This window comes from Eumetopias jubatus, unplaced genomic scaffold, assembly GCF_037043125.1.
Source record: "Eumetopias jubatus isolate StellerSeaLion01/CBP00866 unplaced genomic scaffold, mEumJub1_p1.0 scaffold_10, whole genome shotgun sequence".
In the NCBI taxonomy this organism is placed as follows: domain Eukaryota; kingdom Metazoa; phylum Chordata; class Mammalia; order Carnivora; family Otariidae; genus Eumetopias; species Eumetopias jubatus.
Genome location: NW_028274816.1, coordinates 51,683,035 through 51,701,292, shown reverse-complemented (window position 1 = coordinate 51,701,292; position 18,258 = coordinate 51,683,035). Strand labels below are relative to the sequence as shown.

Below are 18,258 nucleotides of genomic sequence, written 5' to 3'. Positions count from 1 at the left end.
CAGCCCACGTGGTCACGCGCTACACGCTCAGCACATCCTGGCTCATGTGCACTGCACCCTTGGGGCTCAGCACATGCCAGCCACATGCTATGTGCTCAGCACATGCCAAATCCATGCTAAGGGCATAGCACAGGCTGTGGGCTCAGGACAGCCCAAACCACACTGGTCAACACGCCGAGGGCTCTGCAAACACTGTGTCACCAAGAGGAGCACGTCAGCTGTGCCCTACCCTGACGCCCCACTTCATATCACTCAGTCAGGCCCAAGTTGTACAGACAAGTGATTTACTTCTTATTATAACCTGGAGTCCTCTTTGCCCTGGAAAGGGGGGTGGGCCAGGGGGCCGGGCCCAGCATGCACCCCCGTTTCTTCGGGGGCTGATCCCTCCCCCAAGCTGGGCTGGGTCCCGGGGCCACAGCATCAGGCCGGCAGGGACGGAGACAGAGGTGGGTAGAGCAGGGGCGAGCCAGTGAGCCACGATGGGGCACACAGAAGCGGGGGGCATGGGGGACAGGGGCCGGGACCCAGGATATCTGGGTCCCCGGGGGGCCTCGCAGGCCTCGGCCTGGCTGCCGGACCAGAGCCTCACAGCAGGCGACAGGCATTGCCCACGCTGTCGGCTGAGGTGTCAAGGTCGTGGCTGTAAGGGGAGTCCCAGTCCCTCAGGAAAACGGCCTCCAGCTGGCTCCTCAGGCCACCCCGCCCATTCTGCGTCACCAGCAGCGAGGTGCCGGCTGTCTCCGTGAAGTAGCTGCCAGACCAGTTGGAGGTTCCTGGGGGGGGGGGTTGGGGGGGGAGGTCAGAGAGTCAGAGCCCAGAGCTGTGCTTGTCTTCTCCTCCTGTCCCCCTGGTGGCGCTCGGGACACTCACCAATGTAGGTGGCCCGTTCGGTCACCATGTACTTATTGTGGTTGACACGGGCGTATGGGATCCGGGCCTGGCTCTCATCCGCGGGGACCACAAAGAGTTTCTGCGGGGGAGGGGAGAACGGGAAGGGGCGTGAGCTGCAGGGTGGGGGTGGGGAAGCCCCGGGGTCCGGGCTGGGGAGGGGAACCAGGTCTGCGGGACCGGGGACTCAGCTGCTTCCTCCGGACCCACTGGAGCCAGAGCGGGGCCCAGTGGAGGGGGTACCAGTAACACCGGCTGAAAGGGGAGACCCCGTCGCCTCACTTGTCATTCTTTCTCATATGGTTCCTACTCGTCCCATTGGTCTCGTCTCAGATGTCTCCTTTTCCAGAAAGTCCTCCTTGACCACCGCCCCCCCATCCCCCCGCAGGTGGGGCAGAGGCTTCCTCTGGGACCCCCTATCCTGGCCATGATGCCGCCTCTATCTGGGCCCTGCCCTCTCCGCCCGTGCCCCGCCATCCCGGCCCGCCTCAGGGTCTCCCCATCATGGCAGGGCCCTGTCCCTCGGAGTCAGCCCTGTCAGGTGACAGGTGAGCTCCATGAGGACTGTGCCTGGGGCATCGCCCTGCACTGGGGCTGAGGGGCGGGTCTGGGGTGGGTGCTTACCACCTGGATATCGGAGTGGGTGTGGTTGTCATGCAGGGCAGCCAGGGAGAGCAGGAAGGCCCGCATGGACGGCTCAGAGTGTCCCCAGCAGCTGATCAGCAGGCGCACCTTGACGCCCCGCTCATAGGCAGCCCGCCGCAGCCCATCGTCAATGGCAGGCCAGAACCTTGGGGTTCGGGGACGGGGGTGCCGGATTCAGAGGGCAGCTTTACCTATGGCCTGACCCTGAGCTTCGAGGCACCCTTAAACCCCAAGACCGCCCTATCTCTGGCTTCCATTCCTGCCCCCAAGCCCTTCATCCTGTCTCCAGCCCACACACCCTGCTCCCTGACTCGGGAAACCCCACACCCCAGGCCTCCGGCCTCCAGTCCCCTGCCCCGCTCCCACCCCCAGGATTCCCATCCTTTTCTCTGTCCCTACTTCCTCTGTCTCGAGTGTTTAGACCCCCTCTCCGTCTCTTCTACCTCTCCCTGTGGCTTCCCGCCATCTGTCCCTTTGCCTTGTCCCCTTGCCTATTTTCTGGCCTCGTCACTCCCCCTCCCACTCATGGTGGGTCCCTGCCCCGAGCCCTGTCCGTGAGGCAGCCATACCTGCGCGGGTGGGAGAACTCCATGGTGGGCAGGTAGTTCATGACCGCGACGTAGATGAAACTCCGGGCATTATCCACCACGTTGAGCAGGGCCTTCAGATCCGGGGTGCGGCCACTGGGACACAGTGGTGGGGGTGCACTCTGGGGGGTGAGGGGACAGTCAAGACATGTGCCCTGCCAAGGGTGCCATCACCACGGACCCCACGTATGGAGAGTCTGTCTCAAGTCAGGTCCTGCGGGTCGCGCTGAACCCTATAGCCTCCAGGAGGGGGAGGATGATTGCCATGTCCATTTTATGGGTGACGAAGCTGAGGCTCAGAGAGGGTGAGTGACTTGCCTAAGGTCACACAGCTGACAAATGGAGCCAGGATTTGTATCCAGGCTGTTTGGTTCCAGAATGTACGCTCTAACACAGGGGTTCTGGATGTAAGGGTCCTGGACCAGCAGTGGCAGCGTCACCTGGAGCTTGTTAGATTTGCAAATTCTTGGGCTTCGTTGCATAGGGCCTACTGAACCAGGGGGCCGGGGTAGGGCTCAGGGATCTGGGTTTTAACCAGCCCTCCCCGTGCTCCTGATGCACGCTCAGGTTTAAGCACCTCTCTCGTGATTACCTGTGTCCCCGACTTCCTCACAGCCCACCCGAATGGCACTCCTTCGACACCAAGCCCTTTACCCTCCAACCCCGTGACAGATGAGCAAACTCAAGCTCTGAAGGGGAAGTGACCATAGGGGAACCCTTAATGTTCTGTGCAAAACCACTGAAGCAAAACACCCCAATGAGTCATGCGTCCCTGCATCCATGCCTTTCTGGGGCCCTCCACAGTGACTCTGGGCTTGGCCAGGTGACTCGCTTAGGGGGGACAGAAGGGAACCCAGATTGGCCATCCCAAGCAGGGGCAATATCAAGAGCTGCAAACAGCAGCGCCTTGTCTACAGGGCAAGAGAACTTTCCACGGTGATAGAAACGTTCTATAACTGCACAACACAGCAGCCGTTTGCTCCCTGGGCCTACCGAGCACCTGCAATGTGGGCCATTGCAATTCAGGACCTGAACTTTTAGTGATATTTAATTTTAACTGACTTAAAATGAAAAGAGCCAAATGCAGCTATACCAGACAGTGCAGGGCTTCACTAGGGGCTCAGCGTGCATAAACCCTGGCCGGACTTCCCCATTAGCCGTAAAGGTTGCTCATCATTATCGCCACTGTGGAGAGGAAACCCAGGCCTGGGGAGGTTGGGACATAGCCCCAGCCCCAGACCAAGCAGAGTGAGTGGGGGTGAGTGGTCGGGACCCTCCCCCCACCCCATCACCAGGCAGGGCTGGACAGAGACTGTGAGTGACCCGGCCCCTCCTCCCTAAGACTCACCGCCAGGTAGGCTAGAGCAGGGGTTCCATTGAGACAGATCTCCATGGGTGTCTCTTGATTGTAGCGGGTATCATAGGGCCGGGGCCAGGTGGCTGGGATGGAGCTGCCCGCCTGGCCCAGGTACCAGTAGGCCTCGAAGATCTTGGTCAGGTCGCGAGCTAGGCAGCTGCAGTTGTACATGACCACTCCCAGCTCCTTGACCTGTGGGAGGGCGGTGCTGAGCCTTGGGGTGGTGGCCTGGTGCCCATGGGTGACATGAACACCCACAGCCCCCCTCCCCGCTTCCTGTCCCTGGCCCCTCAGTCTCCCATCCCCCTGCGCCCTGCCACTACCACCGGAACTGAAGTCCTGGGATGGGTGTGAACTTGACTCGAGGCTAAAACCTGGCCAAGTTTTGGTAAAAGTCATTTGGTTTTTCCGAAGAGCCAGGTTTCCTGAACCTTTGCAGAAGCTATTGCTTCTACCCTCCACAGAACAAGCTCCTACTCATTCCTAGGTCTCGGCTGACAGCCTCCTCCTCCAGGAAGCCTCTCTTGACAGCCCCGACTGTGTCAGGCATTCCTCTGGGCTTTCACGGTCCCTTGGCCTTCCCTCATTTTTCTCTCTGGTGACACTGGACCGTGAAGACAGGCACCGGGGATGTCTCAGCCATGGCTGTGTCTTCAGCATCTCCTCACAAGAGTTGGTAAGATTAGGGGCTTGGGAAATATTTGTTGAGTCAATAAATGATCACTGCCTAAGCTGTTCCTTCTTTCCTGTCTTGTGCTAATCCTGGCGGATCCTTCAGGTGTCATGTGAATTGTCACCTCCTTTGGAAGACCTTCCCTGAAACTCTGGCCTGGGTCCCCCATCCTGATCCTCTGGGCTGCCACTGCCCGGTGACCAGCCTGTCACTGCACCGGACTGGTGGTTCCCAGGGATCCATCGCTTACCACCACGTTCCCAGCAGGACCCAGGACAGGCCTGGGCTGAGAGCAGGCACTCAAGGAACTGAATAATGAAGGGCCAACCGGTGGACAGGGCCTTGAATGCCCTGCAGAGGGGCTGGTGGCTGTCATCAGGGATCAGAGCAAACCCCGGGCTTCCATGAGCAGGGGGGAGGCAGTGAGGGCTGGATTTGGGGGATGCACCCCAAAGAGATGCAAGTCGCCGTATTCCCATAGAAACAGCTGAGTCATCGGGGCACCGAAGCCCACAGCCGCCAGGATGAGGACCAGCAGGACCCAACGGGCTTTCTGTGGGTGGGGGGGGGGGAAGGAGGCAGCAATGAGCCAGCCCATGGTGGGCAGCCCAGCCCATGCTGGAGGTAGGAATGAAGCCACTGCAGAGACTAAGACTCTGGGACTGAAGAGGGGTGTGGTTGGAGGCTGGGGGTCCCGGGGGTTAGGGAGCCGCCGGGGAGGGCGGGTGGGCAGGGTGCAGGCAGACCTGGGTCAGGGAGCGCCAGTCCATGTTGGCACTGCCGATATAGAAGTGGGTCTGGTCCACCACCCAGAACTTGGTGTGCAGGACGCCATGGGTCAGCTTCTGCATATCCACCATGCGCACCTGGGCACCTGTAACAAACAGCTCGTCAGGAGCTGGTGCGGGCAGCCCTGGGCCTAGCCCATCCCCGGCCGCCCCCCTAGCTCACCACTTTGCAGCAGTGCCTGCAGGTCGGCCTGTGGCTGGGGCCCATTGGGCTTGCTCACAGTAATGCGGACCTTCACACCTTGAGGTGCCAGGGTCTGCAGCTGCCGGAGGACCTCCTCACCCTGCAGAGAGGGGACAGCCTCTGAGGGGCTGGGCCGGCCAGCTCTCCAACCCCAGGCAGTCCCCCCACCAAAAAAAAAGGCTGTTTTCCTATTGGATCTCAATTTACGATCAGAAGTAAACAGGCTTTCCATTCGCCTGCACACCAAGGGATGACTTTATAGGCTATTAAAACCTTTCATCTGTTTTAATTACTGGGGCTTTGGGCCCCGCCAGGGCCTCCCTGCCACTCCTGTCCTGCCAGGAACCTTCCCAAGATCCTGCCTTGGAAGCATCAATGCCTGGCACTGCAGGGGCCTCCAAGCACCTTGCAGGATGCTGGGGGCCATGGCACAGGCCAGGGGTCCGGGAAGGTACGGCCGAGGCTTGATGAGGCCAATAACGGCCAAGGATTCCCTGTCTCTTACTGTGAGCCGGGCCCCCTAACCCCCTTCACATCTGAACTCACCGATTTCTCACCACTCTCACGGACGAGGCAGGGCTGAGTATAATCCCCGAGGTGCGGAGGAGAAAACTGGGCACTGGAGAACTCAGGGGTGACATGGGATTTGAACCCACATCACCTGCCTCCTATGGCTGTGCTTTGTGCTTTGAGCCACTCCAGTGGGAGCCAGCAGGGAGTGGGCGCTCCTATCATTTTTAACTTCTGTAATTATTTTTTTTTTCAGGCGGTGCTCAAGGAGCCCCACAATTTTACTAAATGTTAAGCCCACTTCTGACAAAAAGAGGCAGCAGGGGGGAGGAAAAAAGAAGGGACAAATTCAGTGTGTTTTGCAAGGAAGGGGCTATCCGCCCAGGCTGTTCCTTTTTCCGCATCTTGAAGTTTTCTGTTTTTTAAAAAGCGTGCCTGCACACCGTAACAAGGATATAAGGCGAACGCTTTGACAAGGCTGACCATGTCAGATGCTGACCTGACATCTGCACGGGTGGGCCTGTTTTCTTCTCAGAAGGGCAACTGCTATATATTGGCCCCATTCCACAGATCAGGAAACTGAGGGCTGAGGGGGTAAGGTGACCTGCTCAAAGTCACACAGCTGAGCAACGGCAGGCTGGCTTGAGGCTGGGCTGTTACTCACCCTGCTCCTTCCATTTCTTTGGGTGACAGGGTTTTGGGGCAGTTTGTGGGTGAGCACATCTGTCAGCCTAATGCCTCGTAAGCAAACCCACACCCTGACATTCAGAGGCCTCCAGATGACCGTGACAAACGCCCCCAGTCCAGAGGGCCATGTGAAGACAGTTGCTTTCAATCACCTGTGTCTCACCCGCTGTGTGACATGTGCCCACCCATCTCCCGGGCTGCAGGGGAGCCCCCTTCACCACCCTACCCCCACCCCCAGGTACCCCCACCCCTCCTGCTGTCAGCCAGGGCCCAGGTTGCCAGGTACCTGCTGGGCAGAGGGCTCCTGAGTGTGGGTGTCATTGTTGGTGAGGGTCCAGTAGAAGGAGGCGATGTCCAGAGTGCTGTGGGCACCGGCGAGCAGGCCCAGCCAGGCCTGGCTGGTGGAGGGGTTGCTCGTGGAGGCATTGGGGAAGTCCAGACCCTCGGGAATGCTCTCCACCAGCACTGCTCTGGGAGGGGTAAGGGGGGTGGTATCAGCCACAGGGGGCCACAGACAACTGGCTGGAATGTGAGTGCTCACCTGTCTGCCCACAGAGGATGGAAGATGATGTATCTGTGTGTGCCTGTATTCACGATTCTCTGTGCGTTTGTCTGTCTAGACATGCAGAAGGAAGACTGTGTACGTAGATTTCTGTGTGTGTGTGCGTGTGTCCACAAATGTCACGGATGATGCTGTGTGTCTGTGTGTGACTATCTGTTGACAGATCTGGACAAAGAATGATGCTGTGGCTGTCATGGGAACAGTGTTGGGGGAAGGGGTTGGGGATGGAGGGAAGACCCTGTGGCGATGCACTTGGGCGATGGCAGAGGGTGTGGCTCAGCGCAGGCCCTGCTCAGTGTGTTAAGTGTCCCTTGCGCGCCTGGCAGGGCTCCTCCCGCCACCCTCTGAGGACCCCCTCCTCCTCCTCCACTTACTCGCAGGGGTCATAGCAGGGGGCTGGGCGCTGGTTGGGCCCAAAGAGATGCAAGTCGCCGTATTCCCATAGAAACAGCTGAGTCATCAGGGCACCGAAGCCCACAACCGCCAGGATGAGGACCAGCAGGACCCAGCGGGCTTTCTGTGGGGGGGAGGGGGAGGAGGCGGAGATGAGCCAGCCCATGGCGGGCAGCCCAGCCCATGATGGAGACAGGCTGAGGGTGGCTGTGGACTCCTACCTTCTCTGCAGCCTTCCAAGCCTCGATCTCATTCATGGGCAGCTCACTGGCAGGCTCCTCTGCAGGCACCTTCAGCTGGGGGATGGGGATGGTAGAGGGGGTGAAAGGGCAGCTTGGCGGGGGCGTCCACTGCGCCCAGCCCCATCCCACTGGGCCCCAGATCCACCTACCTCCTGGTACATCAGTTTAGGCTTCATCTTGCCAGGCAGCCAGGGGATATGTTGAGCCCAGGCAGGAAAGTGGGTGTGTCAGGGTCTCCAAACTGTGGGGAACAAAAGCTGGCACTGTGGGGGTGCTCTGGGACTTAGGGGAACATCACGGAAAGCAGATTAGTCTTGGGCTCACGGGATCCATTGGGTCTCCTTGTCCCCGATCACGGGGGCCACTGGCATGGGGCCCGTCACCCCAAAAGGAGGAAGCTGACCGCTGGTCAGCAGGGATTTCGAAATCCCTTAAGGTCTAACGTCTAGCTTTCTTCCCATCAGTCTATGCTGCCCACCCTGCCCCCCCCTCCCCCGAGCGCCCACACTGCTCATTAATGCTCACGCTGCTCCCCATTAGCGTCTTCCCTTCTCCGAGCTCTAATTTAGACATTCCCCAAAAGACAACTCTGGATGGGGTCAGCGGAGCCCCCAATTTTTGCCTGGCTTTTCGCAAGCCGGAGACCACCCAGGGAGCATTTTCCAGGTGGCTCTTCTGCCATCACCCTCAGGTACCCACCGGACAGCTCAAGCTGGGAGCCCGGGACTATCGGGGCCTCACCGCCAGTCCCCAGCCCATCCCCCTAGCCATCCTCCTCCACCTTACCCCGAAGGGGACTCGGCTTTACTCCGCAGGCGGCAGCTGCTACCTCCGCGGGGCCCCAGCTACTGCCCCAACAGGCTGAGCAGGGGCGGGAGGGAGGAGGGGGCGGGAGGGAGGAGGGGGCGGGCCCAGACGGGGCTCCGCCCACTGCAGCGGGGAGTCTGCGCAGTGCGCAGGCCGCGCGGAATCACCGCAGGGAGAAGGGGGGCCGGGGTCCCCCAGATACGGTCCCGCCAACCTGGCGGGGGTGGGTAGAGTACATGGCTGGGGGATGGGCTTTGCCACCCCCCCCAACCCCCCGGAGCCCCAGTGTGGGGTAGGGAGGCCGCGGGTAAAGAGAAAAAGGAACCCCACATCTTTCTTGTCTACAAACCTTGAGAATTTTTGTACCATGGGCATGTATTACCTAGTCAAAAATAAATAAACAAAATTAATTGTTAAAAAACGTATATGTCAACTCTACTCAAAAAATTTTTTAAAATCCTTATAAAATAAAACGGAGAGATCAAGGTTGAATGATATGATTTCTAGGTGTAGCGAATGAAATCAGCCGAAGACAACCCAAGCTACGGGGTTGGGGGGGGTTAGAGCGGGGTGGCGGAAAGAGACGGTGGCTTTTCTGCTGGAGTCTGTTTGGTTAACAGTATTTGATTTCCTAAAAAAAGCCAACTGATATTTTGATAGGGATTTTAAAAAATTTGGTTTCTCAAGTCCAGGCTCTGGCTGGAAGGATAAACAAGATTTCCCATTTCCCATCTCGTATCTCCCAAGTAGGATTTAAGACCACCGCTGGAGAAACGAATTGAAGAACCCTTCCCCGCCCACCTCTCCCAGTCAAAATTAGGGGCAGCACGCTCTCCCCTCCGTCCACGCAGGAAGTCAACTGTTAACTGCAGAAAAGGCTTATCACGGAGAGAAGCGACAGCGTCAGAAGTGGTTGCCTCGAGAGTGGGATTTGGGGTGGGTGAGGATTGCTTTTTATTGCACGCCTATTTTTTAAAAAAATTGTGCGATATAAGCGACTTACAGAAAAGTAGAGGAAAAAAACCATCTCTGCAGGTTAAGGAATAATTATTAAGCCAACACAGGTGTTGCCGCGTCCCACGGGCATGCGCATGGTGATTTTTTTAAAAAGGTAGAAAAAAGAAAATTTCAAAAGGGAGCTAGGTTCTCCCCTCACCGGAAGATCCAGCCTAGATCTGAAAGGATAATTTGGAAACCCCTTCCCCCACAAGGTCCGATCCCAGATTGGCAAGGGCAGAGCAGTTAGATCCCCTCCTCTTACTGTAGAGGGACAAATGGGGATGGGCCAAATGGAGCCAGCAAGAAATGTTAACAGATCAAGGTTATTTGGAATTCCAGAGGTCATCGGGAAAAGCAGATGATAACAGTTTTAGAGGTGGCTGACCGCAGGGTTGCCAGGTGGGGGAGGGGAGGCATGGGGCAGGAAACATTTGCCTTCCATTGACCGGCGAACGCCTTGGTGAGAAATGTTTTATTTAAGAATATGGGGCTGGGGCGCCTGGGTGGCTCAGACGGTTAAGCGTCTGCCTTCGGCTCAGGTCATGATCCCAGGATCCTGGGATCGAGTCCCGCATCGGGCTCCCTGCTCCTTGGGAGCCTGCTTCTCTCTCTCTTTCTCCCTCTGTCTCTCATGAATAAATAAATATTTAAAAAAAAAATATGGGGCTGAGAGGGGCCTGGCTGGATCAGTCGGTAGAGCCAGCGACTCTTGGTCTCCCAGGTCGTGGGTCCGAGCCCCACTAGAGAGTACCAACAAAAATCTGGGGTTGGAACTGCAGGTGATGTAAAATTAGGGAAGATAAAATGAGCAAAAACAAGACTGAGGGAGAGGTAGGGCACAGATGCCCACGAATACACCACAAATAGGAAGAAGGTAGAGGGAGTTCATTCAAATTGTTAGTGACCTTTAGGCTTCCAACTTGTATGGCGACTTAACAGGTTTAATTTAAACTTATTTTTTTTTATCAAAATGCCCCTAAGGAGTTTAAAAAGAAAACTAGTGGGGTGCCTGGGTGGCTCAGTCAGGTAAGCATCTGCCTTCGGCTCAGGTCATGATCCCAGAGTCCTGGGATCGAGCCCGGCATCCGGCTCCCTGCTCTGTGGGAAGCCTGCTTCTCCCTCTCCAACTCCCCCTGCTTGTGTTCCCTCTCTCGCTGTGTCTCTATCAAATAAATAAATAAAATCTTAAAACAAAACAAAACAAAACAAACTAGTGCTGGAGAAGTGGTTTAGACTGGACTAGATTGCAAGGCAGTCAATACCTGGGATTCCAGAGCCAGATGCCTGATTTGAATATGAGCCTCAGCCCTTATATGACCGTTTGACCTTGAGAAATGACGACGACTCTGTGCCTTAGTTTTCCCATCTGTAAGATGGGCATGGTGACAATAGTATCTACTTTTTATAAGGCTGTTAATTTTACACATACTTAGTATCTGTGTACCAGGTATTGTATTAGGCACTGGAAATACCGCTGTGAACAAAACAGACACCAGGGAAGACAAAAGACGAGATAGTAAGTAATTATATGTTAGAGGGTAATAAATGCCATAGAGAAGCAGGGCAGGGGTAGGGGTGGGGTTGGGATTGTTTGCAATTTTAAATAAGGAGGTCTAGGGGCGCCTGGGTGGCTCAGTTGGTTAAGAGTCTGCCTTTGGCTCAAGTCATGATCCTGGGGTCCTGGGATCGAGGCCCATGTCAGGCTCCCTGCTCAGCAGGGAGACTACTTCTCCCTCTCCCTCTGCTCCCCCCACCCCCGCTTGTGCTCTTTCTCAAATGAGTAAATTAAAAACAATCTTTAATAAAAAATAATTAAGGAGGTCTGGGAGAGCCTCCCTGGATACCTGAGAAAAAAACTTCAAGGAGAGGAGGGAGGGAGCTACATGGACTTCTCAGGGAGTGTTTCTAGCAGACGGAACAGCCAGTGCAAAGGCAGTGCAAAGGCCCTGAGGCTGGAATGTGCCTGATTTGGGTACGGAAGAGCCAGGAGGCCAATGTGTCTGTAGTGGGGTAGGCAGTGGGAAAGATGAGTTAGAGAGGTGACAGGACCAAATTGTGCAGGGCTGCCTGGACTGTGGTGAGGAGGACAGGGCCATGGGCATGTTCTGAGCAGAGGAGAGACATGATCTTCCTGCCTTGGGTGTTGCAGTCAGTTGAATGGTGGCCTCCAAAAAGATACGTCCAACATGGCCATAATCTCCAGAACTTGTGAATGTGACCTTAATTGGAAAAAGGGTCTTTGTAGATGTAATTAAATTAAGGGTTTTGAGATGGTATCATCTTGGATTATCTGGGTGGGCACGAAATCCAATGACAAGTGTCTCTAAGAGACAGAAGAGAAGATACAGAGAAGACCACGTGACCAGGGAGGCAGAGCCACCAGAATCTGGGAGAGGCAGGGATCCCCCAGAGCCTCAGGAGGGGGCATGGCCCTGCGAACACCTTGATTTTGGACATCTGGCCTCCAGAACGGGGAGAATAATTTTCAGTTGTTTTAAGCCACCCTGTTTGTGGTGATTTGTTATAGCAGCCGCAGGGAACTAATACAGTATTTGCAGACTCCCTCTGGCTGCGTGAGGGACGTGTGTGTGTGTGGTGTGTGTGTGTGTGTGTGTGTGTGTGTGTGTGTGTGTGTGTGTGTGTGTGTGTGTGTGTGTGTGTGTGTGTGTGTGTGTGTGTGTGTTACAGCCAAGGGTTTTGGTCTGAGGAACTGCCAAGGAGAGAAGCCCCAATAGCTGAGCTGCGGAAGGCTGAGGAGGAGCAAATTTGGGAGAAGGCTGAAAGAAATTGAATGAATGAATGAATAAACTGTGTGTGTGTGTGTGTTTTGAACATATAATATTTGAGAATTGAACTAAAGGAATTAATATCTATCAAGTACATAGAATGGACACACAAGAGGTTCTCAATAAATGTGATTGTATCTAGGATCCTGACAGCCAAAAAAAGAAAAAAAAAAGGTTCCCTTTCCCCCTTCCCCAGCCACCCCCAAGGCGAGATGCTTGCTTTCCATTGTAGGCCTTTAGTTACTATTTTTTTTTTTTAATGCACATAGGACTTTGGAAATGGAATTATGAGGCTCCGGCTCCTAGCTAGGGTGCCCCTTCCTCCACATCAGTCTCCAGAAAAAGACTATGGCCTCAGATGGAGAAGTATCCAGCATCCCCGTCCCCAGGTCCCTGGGGGGCACAGGGCAGGGTGAAATCGAAGGTGGGCACGGGCAGCTGGACTGACAGAGCCAGGCTAACAGGTGTTGGCATTTCCCTCAGCTCAGCTCCTGCGTTCCCAGTAACCTAGAACCCCCATGGGGCTCCAGGGCAATGCCCAGGCTGGTCCTTATGCTCTGCTTCTTTAGTCATGGGATGCATCTCTGCCAGCAAGTGTGCCCCTCCCAGCCTGGAGGATATCCCCGGCCCCTTGGCTTATGCCCTGCCTGCCTTGGGGTGTGATACCACAGCCCACAAAAAAGGAGGAAGCAAAACCCACTGGGTTTCTGAGACACGTGCTGGGTCACAGTTTCCTGAACACCCCACCCTTGGGTGGGGGCGGGAGATTTGATCCTTCCTTCATAGCCGGGCTTTAGATTGCAGAACCCAGGATTCAAATCCCACCTGTCACTCTTACTGAGTGACCTCAGGCATGGGGCTTTCTCTCAGCCCTGCTGGCCTATCTATAGAATGGGGATCATCTCATACTCAGCTTGCGGGGGCGGGGGTGGAGGTTGGGGGATCTCTGAATGGTTTAAGGGGGTGGATCTCAGAGTCCCACCACCCCTGGGTTCTTATCTCAGCCGTGTGTTAGACAGCCTCCCTTCTCTGAGCCTTACCTTCATCCTCAGACCAATGGAGGGGACGAACATGTCAACCTTATATTTGCTAGGAAGAGTCAATGAAGCCATCCATGGCAGACAGGCAGACTAGCAAACCCCCAAAACAAGCTTGCTGGTGAGATCTATGTGTCCCTTACTTAATGTGTCCCTTAAAAAGCTAAGTCTGTGTTTGGTTTCTTTCTCTACTCCCTGGTACCCAGCACATCATAACCACTCCATAAATATTTGTTGAAAACAGAAGAAATGGAACAGTAGAATGGGAATCTTGGAGAAGAGACTTTCATAGAGGTCTTTCTAGACCTAGTGACATTTGTTTTATACACAATGATAACCGGCATGTGCTCTAAGCCCAGAGCAGATGGGTAGGTGCATATTATGGCCTTTCGGCCTGAGAGTAAAGTTCAAGGTCAATTTAAGGTTGATTCAAGCCATCTGAGAGAGCTGTGGAAATACCACACAGACTACACCACAGGAAACATTTACGAACCTAGGGACCTTTCATATGGTTCAAAACAGAAATGTGTTTAAAAGGAGCTGATTTTCACTTGATTGTGCAGACCCTTTTGGACTGAACAATCAGTTGTCTGAGCTCAAGTCTACAGAAAACAGAACAGAGCACTGGTTTTGTAAACTTTCTTTGTTGGTTTGGTTTTTAGCAGTAGAACCTTTATTTCAAAGGACCCCTAGAAGGTGCCCTTCCTAGGGAGAGAAGATGCTGGGTCTGAAAAACAATTAAATTGGTAAAAACAACAACAAAACAACAACAACAACAAAACCACATCATGATTGGTGAATATTTCTGAGTTGGAACTCAAAAACTAAGCTGTTTCATCCCTGCTCAAAACCCCTCTGTGGCTCCCCACTGCCCTCAGAGCAAAGGGCAAACTTCTTACCATGTCCTCTAGGGCCCAAAGCTCTCTCCAGCTCTCATCTCTTCCCTGAACTTCAGCTTTGGAAGTCCCATGGCCTTCTAGATGCTTCTCCCCACGGGTTCCCAAGCCCCTCACATCTACCATGTCCCCAACTGTCCTTAAAATCTCTCCCAAACCTGTTCCTCTCCTTGGTCCCCACTTCAAGGACAGCTTTTTTTTTTTTTTTTTTTAAGGACAGCTGTCTTATCCATCCCACAGGTCTCAGTCTGTGTGTCACCTCTTCCAGAAAGCCCTCCCTGATTGCCCCGAAGCCCTGGGCCTCATCCTGGACCCTCCACAACTTGTCCACTTGACCTCCTAAGGGTCTCTCCCACACACCCCTTTTTTTCCTCCCTTCCACAGCCTCGACTTGCCTTCTCCCACCTGGGTCCCCACTCCTGCCACCTCCCTTGGCTCCCAACCTCCACCCAACCCTTCTAGGTCCCCCTCCATCTAAATCAAACTCAACCCGCTCCTGCTCAAAAACCTCTCTATGTCCCCCACCAGCCCCTGGTGTCTTCAGGACAGAGTCTCAGATCCTCAGTGTGGTTCCTAGAGCTCTGAATGATCTCCCCTTAATAACCTCTTCGGCTTACTTTCTCACCATCCTTTAGATCCCATCCATATTTAATATCTTTCGGTTCCTTGAACTGAAACCACACTTTTACCACCAAACACGCCCACAGCTGCTGCCCCTGCCCAGCACACCTTTCTCTTCTCTTCATGTCGCTCATTCCTATCAGCTCCTGTGCCCCCTCCCCCAGGAAGCCCTTCCTGACTCCTGGGCTGGTCCAGAATCCCCGCTTTGGGTTCCAACAGTCCCTGAGCTTCTCCATCCTAGCCCTGACCCTTCTGCCTATGCTTCCCCAATCCCAGCCCTCTGGGCTGGCCCTGCCTGGTGATGAGGCTGTCTGTCCCACTGGACTGTGAAAACCATGAGGGCAGCACATGGCTGTCTCAGTCACTGCTGTGTGCCCAGTACCACCCAGTATAGGGATGGTACATGGTGGGTGCTCAATTCATTCATCTGTTCATTCGACTAGTATTTGTTCAGTGACTACTTGCTGGTAAGGCCTGTGTAGACACGGGGAATACAGCACAAAACAGAAAAAAACAAAAATCCTAGTAAAGATGATATTCTCTTGGGGGTGACAATAGAGGAGTGAAACATAAGAGTATGCGCTTTGGGGAAAAATAAAGAAGGGAGGGGCAGAGCAGCATCACAATGGAAATTGGTTGATGTATCAGCTCAAAAATACCACCACACCCCCGCACATCTGGGGGCAAAGCACTGTTAGCCCCATTTTTCAGATGAGGCAGGAGGGGTCGGGGAAATCTCTGCTCAGGTTGTACGGCGTTAGTTTGTTGGTGTGGAATTCGAACCCAGAGCTCAGTTCTGTTCCGGGACACTATGATGTGGAACCAACTCATGAACATAAAATAAGGCAGAATGTCTTTTCCTTACCCCGCCCCCTCCCCGGAAGAGGGCAGAGCTCCTTGTTTACTGAGCCAACAGCTGCTGGAAGCACCTTACGTATTTAATTTCTCGCACTGGTCCTTTTCTTAGCCTCATGTAACAGATAAGAAAACTAAAGACCCAGAGGGCAGCGCGGGGCTGTCTCAGTCAAGTCATGGGCACAAAAAGACACAGCTAGGAATGGTGGAGCCAGGATCTGATCCCGAGCTGTCTCGGGGTCCCGGGTGTAGACAGCTGCCTCTCGTGTTATTTATCATCTGTAGATCTGTGGCTGCCCACTACCACCCACCCCCACCCCCCGCCCTGCCCCCAATAGCACCTGAACCCAGAGGTGGCATTGGCTTCTCAGAAACTCTCCCAACATCTCCTCCTCCTCTCCCTCCCAGTCTTTGAGAAGGACGTTGGAAGCTTTCTCCAAATATAAAGGATATGTGAGTGCAGCTTTAAGAGGACAACTCTGGCTCTCCTTCCAACCAGGTGGCTCTTGCCAATCCATTCTTGGCAGAAGTTCTGGAGCTGCGGCTGCTGTCTCCTATCACATCAGATTAAGTCTCTCTTCTCCTCCAAATCCTCCCGTGGCTCCCGCCTCACTCAGGGTAAAGGCCAAGTCTTCTCCGTGGCCCATGAGTTCAGATGATCTGCCCCCTCCCTCCTCTGACCTCACCCCCACCCCTCTCCTCCCTCATTGGCTTACTCGCTATTCCTGAAATATTCAATGTATGCCCCGACCTCAGGGCCCTTGCATTTCTCTCCTTGCTGTTCTCTCTGCCTAGAATGCCCTTCCCCATAGAGCCACATCACTCTCTCCCCTCCTTCAGGTCTTTGTTCAAATGCACCATCTCAGATAACCTTCCCTGACCACCTTATTTAAAACTGTGACCTTTACCATGTATTCCCACCCCTCTTCTGGTACATCATTGAATCTACTTACCTGTTCGCTTGTTGTCTCTTACCCCTGCTAGAATGTAAACTCCATGAAGCCAGGGATCTCTGTTTTGTTCACTGCTGTGTCCCCCAAGCCTAGCAGTGTTGGGCATGTAGAACATGCTTAGTAAATATTTGTTGAATGAGTAACTGTGTTTTTATTCCCATATTGCAGATGCAACAACTGAGGCACAGGAACGTGAAGCCACCTCTCAAGGCCATGCAACTATTTAAGTACTAAGTGCTAGAACCAAGATTGGAACCAGGGTTCCAGCTCCCAGGCACACATTGCTAACCACTGTCCCACACTGCCTCTCTAAGGTAAGCTGAGTGAATAAGATACTTACCTCTCTACCCAAGCATTCAGGGTTGCTGAGGTTTGACTGAGGTGTACTGGGACCTGCCTCATCTCTCTGTACCCCCGATTCTAGAAGTCAAGGGAATCTGGGTCTAAGCTAGCTAGCCCCCCCCCCCCCACTACTCCTGGACTCCCGCTATAGCATCAGCTCAATGCTCTCATTTTGGGGGTGGGGGAACCACTCAATCCATCAACGTAGAGATAGGGTTAAGTATTTACCCGAGCAAGGTTTGCGATGGCCGATGGGCCACCCCCTCAGGTGGGGTGACGTGGCAGAGATGAGAACATGGGAGACTGTGACGTGGGGTGGCGTGGGGTGGTTGCCGTGGCAGAGGGTATCATGATACAGGGAGTGTACCTGCGCCATGGGAATGAAGAGGGCTGCTGAGGGGAAGTGACAATGAAGAGGTGATGAAGGTGACTGCAGACTGCATGAGGGTGAGGGTGACATGGTTAATAACATTATTAGCCCAAATCACCACATCAAGCTGCACACATCACAAGAATAAACTCGCAGAATCCTCACAATCATCCTTGACACAGGTGTCCTTGTGTGCGGTTTACAGCTGAGGAAGCTGAGATTGCAAAGGTGTGATCAGGTGGTCAAGGTTACCCAGAGGTTTCACGGTAGAGCTGGGAATCTGGCACACCCCAGGAAACAGGCTCTAGTAGCCCATATAGTGGTGAGTATGTGAGAGGTGACAAGGGAAAATGACGGAGACATGGAAGGAAAAAAAAACAACTGGAAAGCAGAGTGGCTCCTTATGGGGAAAACTAGGAGCATGTAAGGCATGGACGGTGAGAGTCAGGAGCAAAGGTGACACGGCAGGAACGGAGACATAAAGGGTGAAAATGACATTAGGGAAGCGTGACTGCAATTTAAGGATTTGGTGACAGGAGCGTGTGCAGGTGAACGGGGGTGTGATGACGACTTAGAAGAACTGAGGACTTCATAAAGGAAAAATAGCAACAAAAGAGGGGCGCAGGCGACATAAGGCGATGGCGGCGTAATGAGGGAAGGCTGCAATGTAGGGTGGCAACGGGGGCTTAGAACGAAAGCGAATTAAGGGGGTTGACAGCGACATAGATAGGGTGATGGCGACAGAAGTGGAGTGGTGACCATTCAACCGGGATGCGACATAAATAAGGGGAAGGATGGCTACATAAAGGGACACTGGATGACATAAGGGGAGAAATGCATTACAGAGGGAAGGACGACACGAAAAGGGTAGCAGAGGCGCCGCGCCCCCAGATCGCACAGTACCTGCACTCCACGTCTCCCACTCCCGGACCCAGCCCCGCAGGCACCTTCCAGGCTGGAGCCCCGCCCGGCCACCCCCGCCGCGCGCAGGCGCACTCCGGCAGGACTGCGGGACGACGGGGGCTAGGCATGTGCCTTTCTCATTGGCCGCGCTCCTCGCTAGCGCGGGGCGGAGA

At 54.4% G+C, this 18,258-nt stretch overlaps 1 protein-coding gene across 3 annotated transcripts; it reads right to left on the bottom strand.

Moving 5' to 3' along the window:
• Positions 1–267: 267 nt before the first annotated feature.
• PLD3 (phospholipase D family member 3) lies at positions 268–18,173 on the bottom strand. Of its 3 annotated transcripts, XM_028095645.2 has the most exons (13): positions 18,086–18,160; positions 8,673–8,705; positions 7,666–7,757; positions 7,496–7,570; positions 7,256–7,398; positions 6,606–6,789; positions 5,102–5,222; positions 4,897–5,024; positions 3,469–3,669; positions 2,103–2,242; positions 1,513–1,678; positions 871–970; positions 268–773 (listed from the first exon to the last, which is right to left on the bottom strand). In XM_028095645.2, the coding sequence occupies exons 3-13, from the start codon at positions 7,690–7,692 to the stop codon at positions 586–588; spliced, it is 1,473 nt and encodes a 490-aa protein (XP_027951446.1). In that variant the 5' UTR covers positions 7,693–7,757; positions 8,673–8,705; positions 18,086–18,160; the 3' UTR covers positions 268–585. The 3 variants fall into 3 exon arrangements, with proteins under 3 accessions (XP_027951446.1, XP_027951447.1, XP_027951444.1); XM_028095646.2 differs by lacking the exon at positions 8,673–8,705 and having other exon boundaries at positions 18,086–18,173; XM_028095643.1 differs by lacking the exons at positions 8,673–8,705; positions 18,086–18,160 and adding an exon at positions 8,303–8,393.
• Between the last annotated feature and the right edge of the window lie 85 nt (positions 18,174–18,258).

What these genes read in the sequence shown, in the direction of transcription:
- PLD3 (XM_028095646.2), bottom strand. Translation starts at nt 7,692, where the DNA reads ATGAAGCCTAAACTGATGTACCAGGAG. An exon ending in CTAAACTGATGTACCAGGAG is followed by an intron (nt 7,571 to 7,665) that starts GTAGGTGGATCT and finishes CCCATCCCCCAG; the next exon opens with CTGAAGGTGCCTGCAGAGGA. An exon ending in GCAGGCACTGCTGCAAAGTG is followed by an intron (nt 5,025 to 5,101) that starts GTGAGCTAGGGG and finishes TGTTTGTTACAG; the next exon opens with GTGCCCAGGTGCGCATGGTG.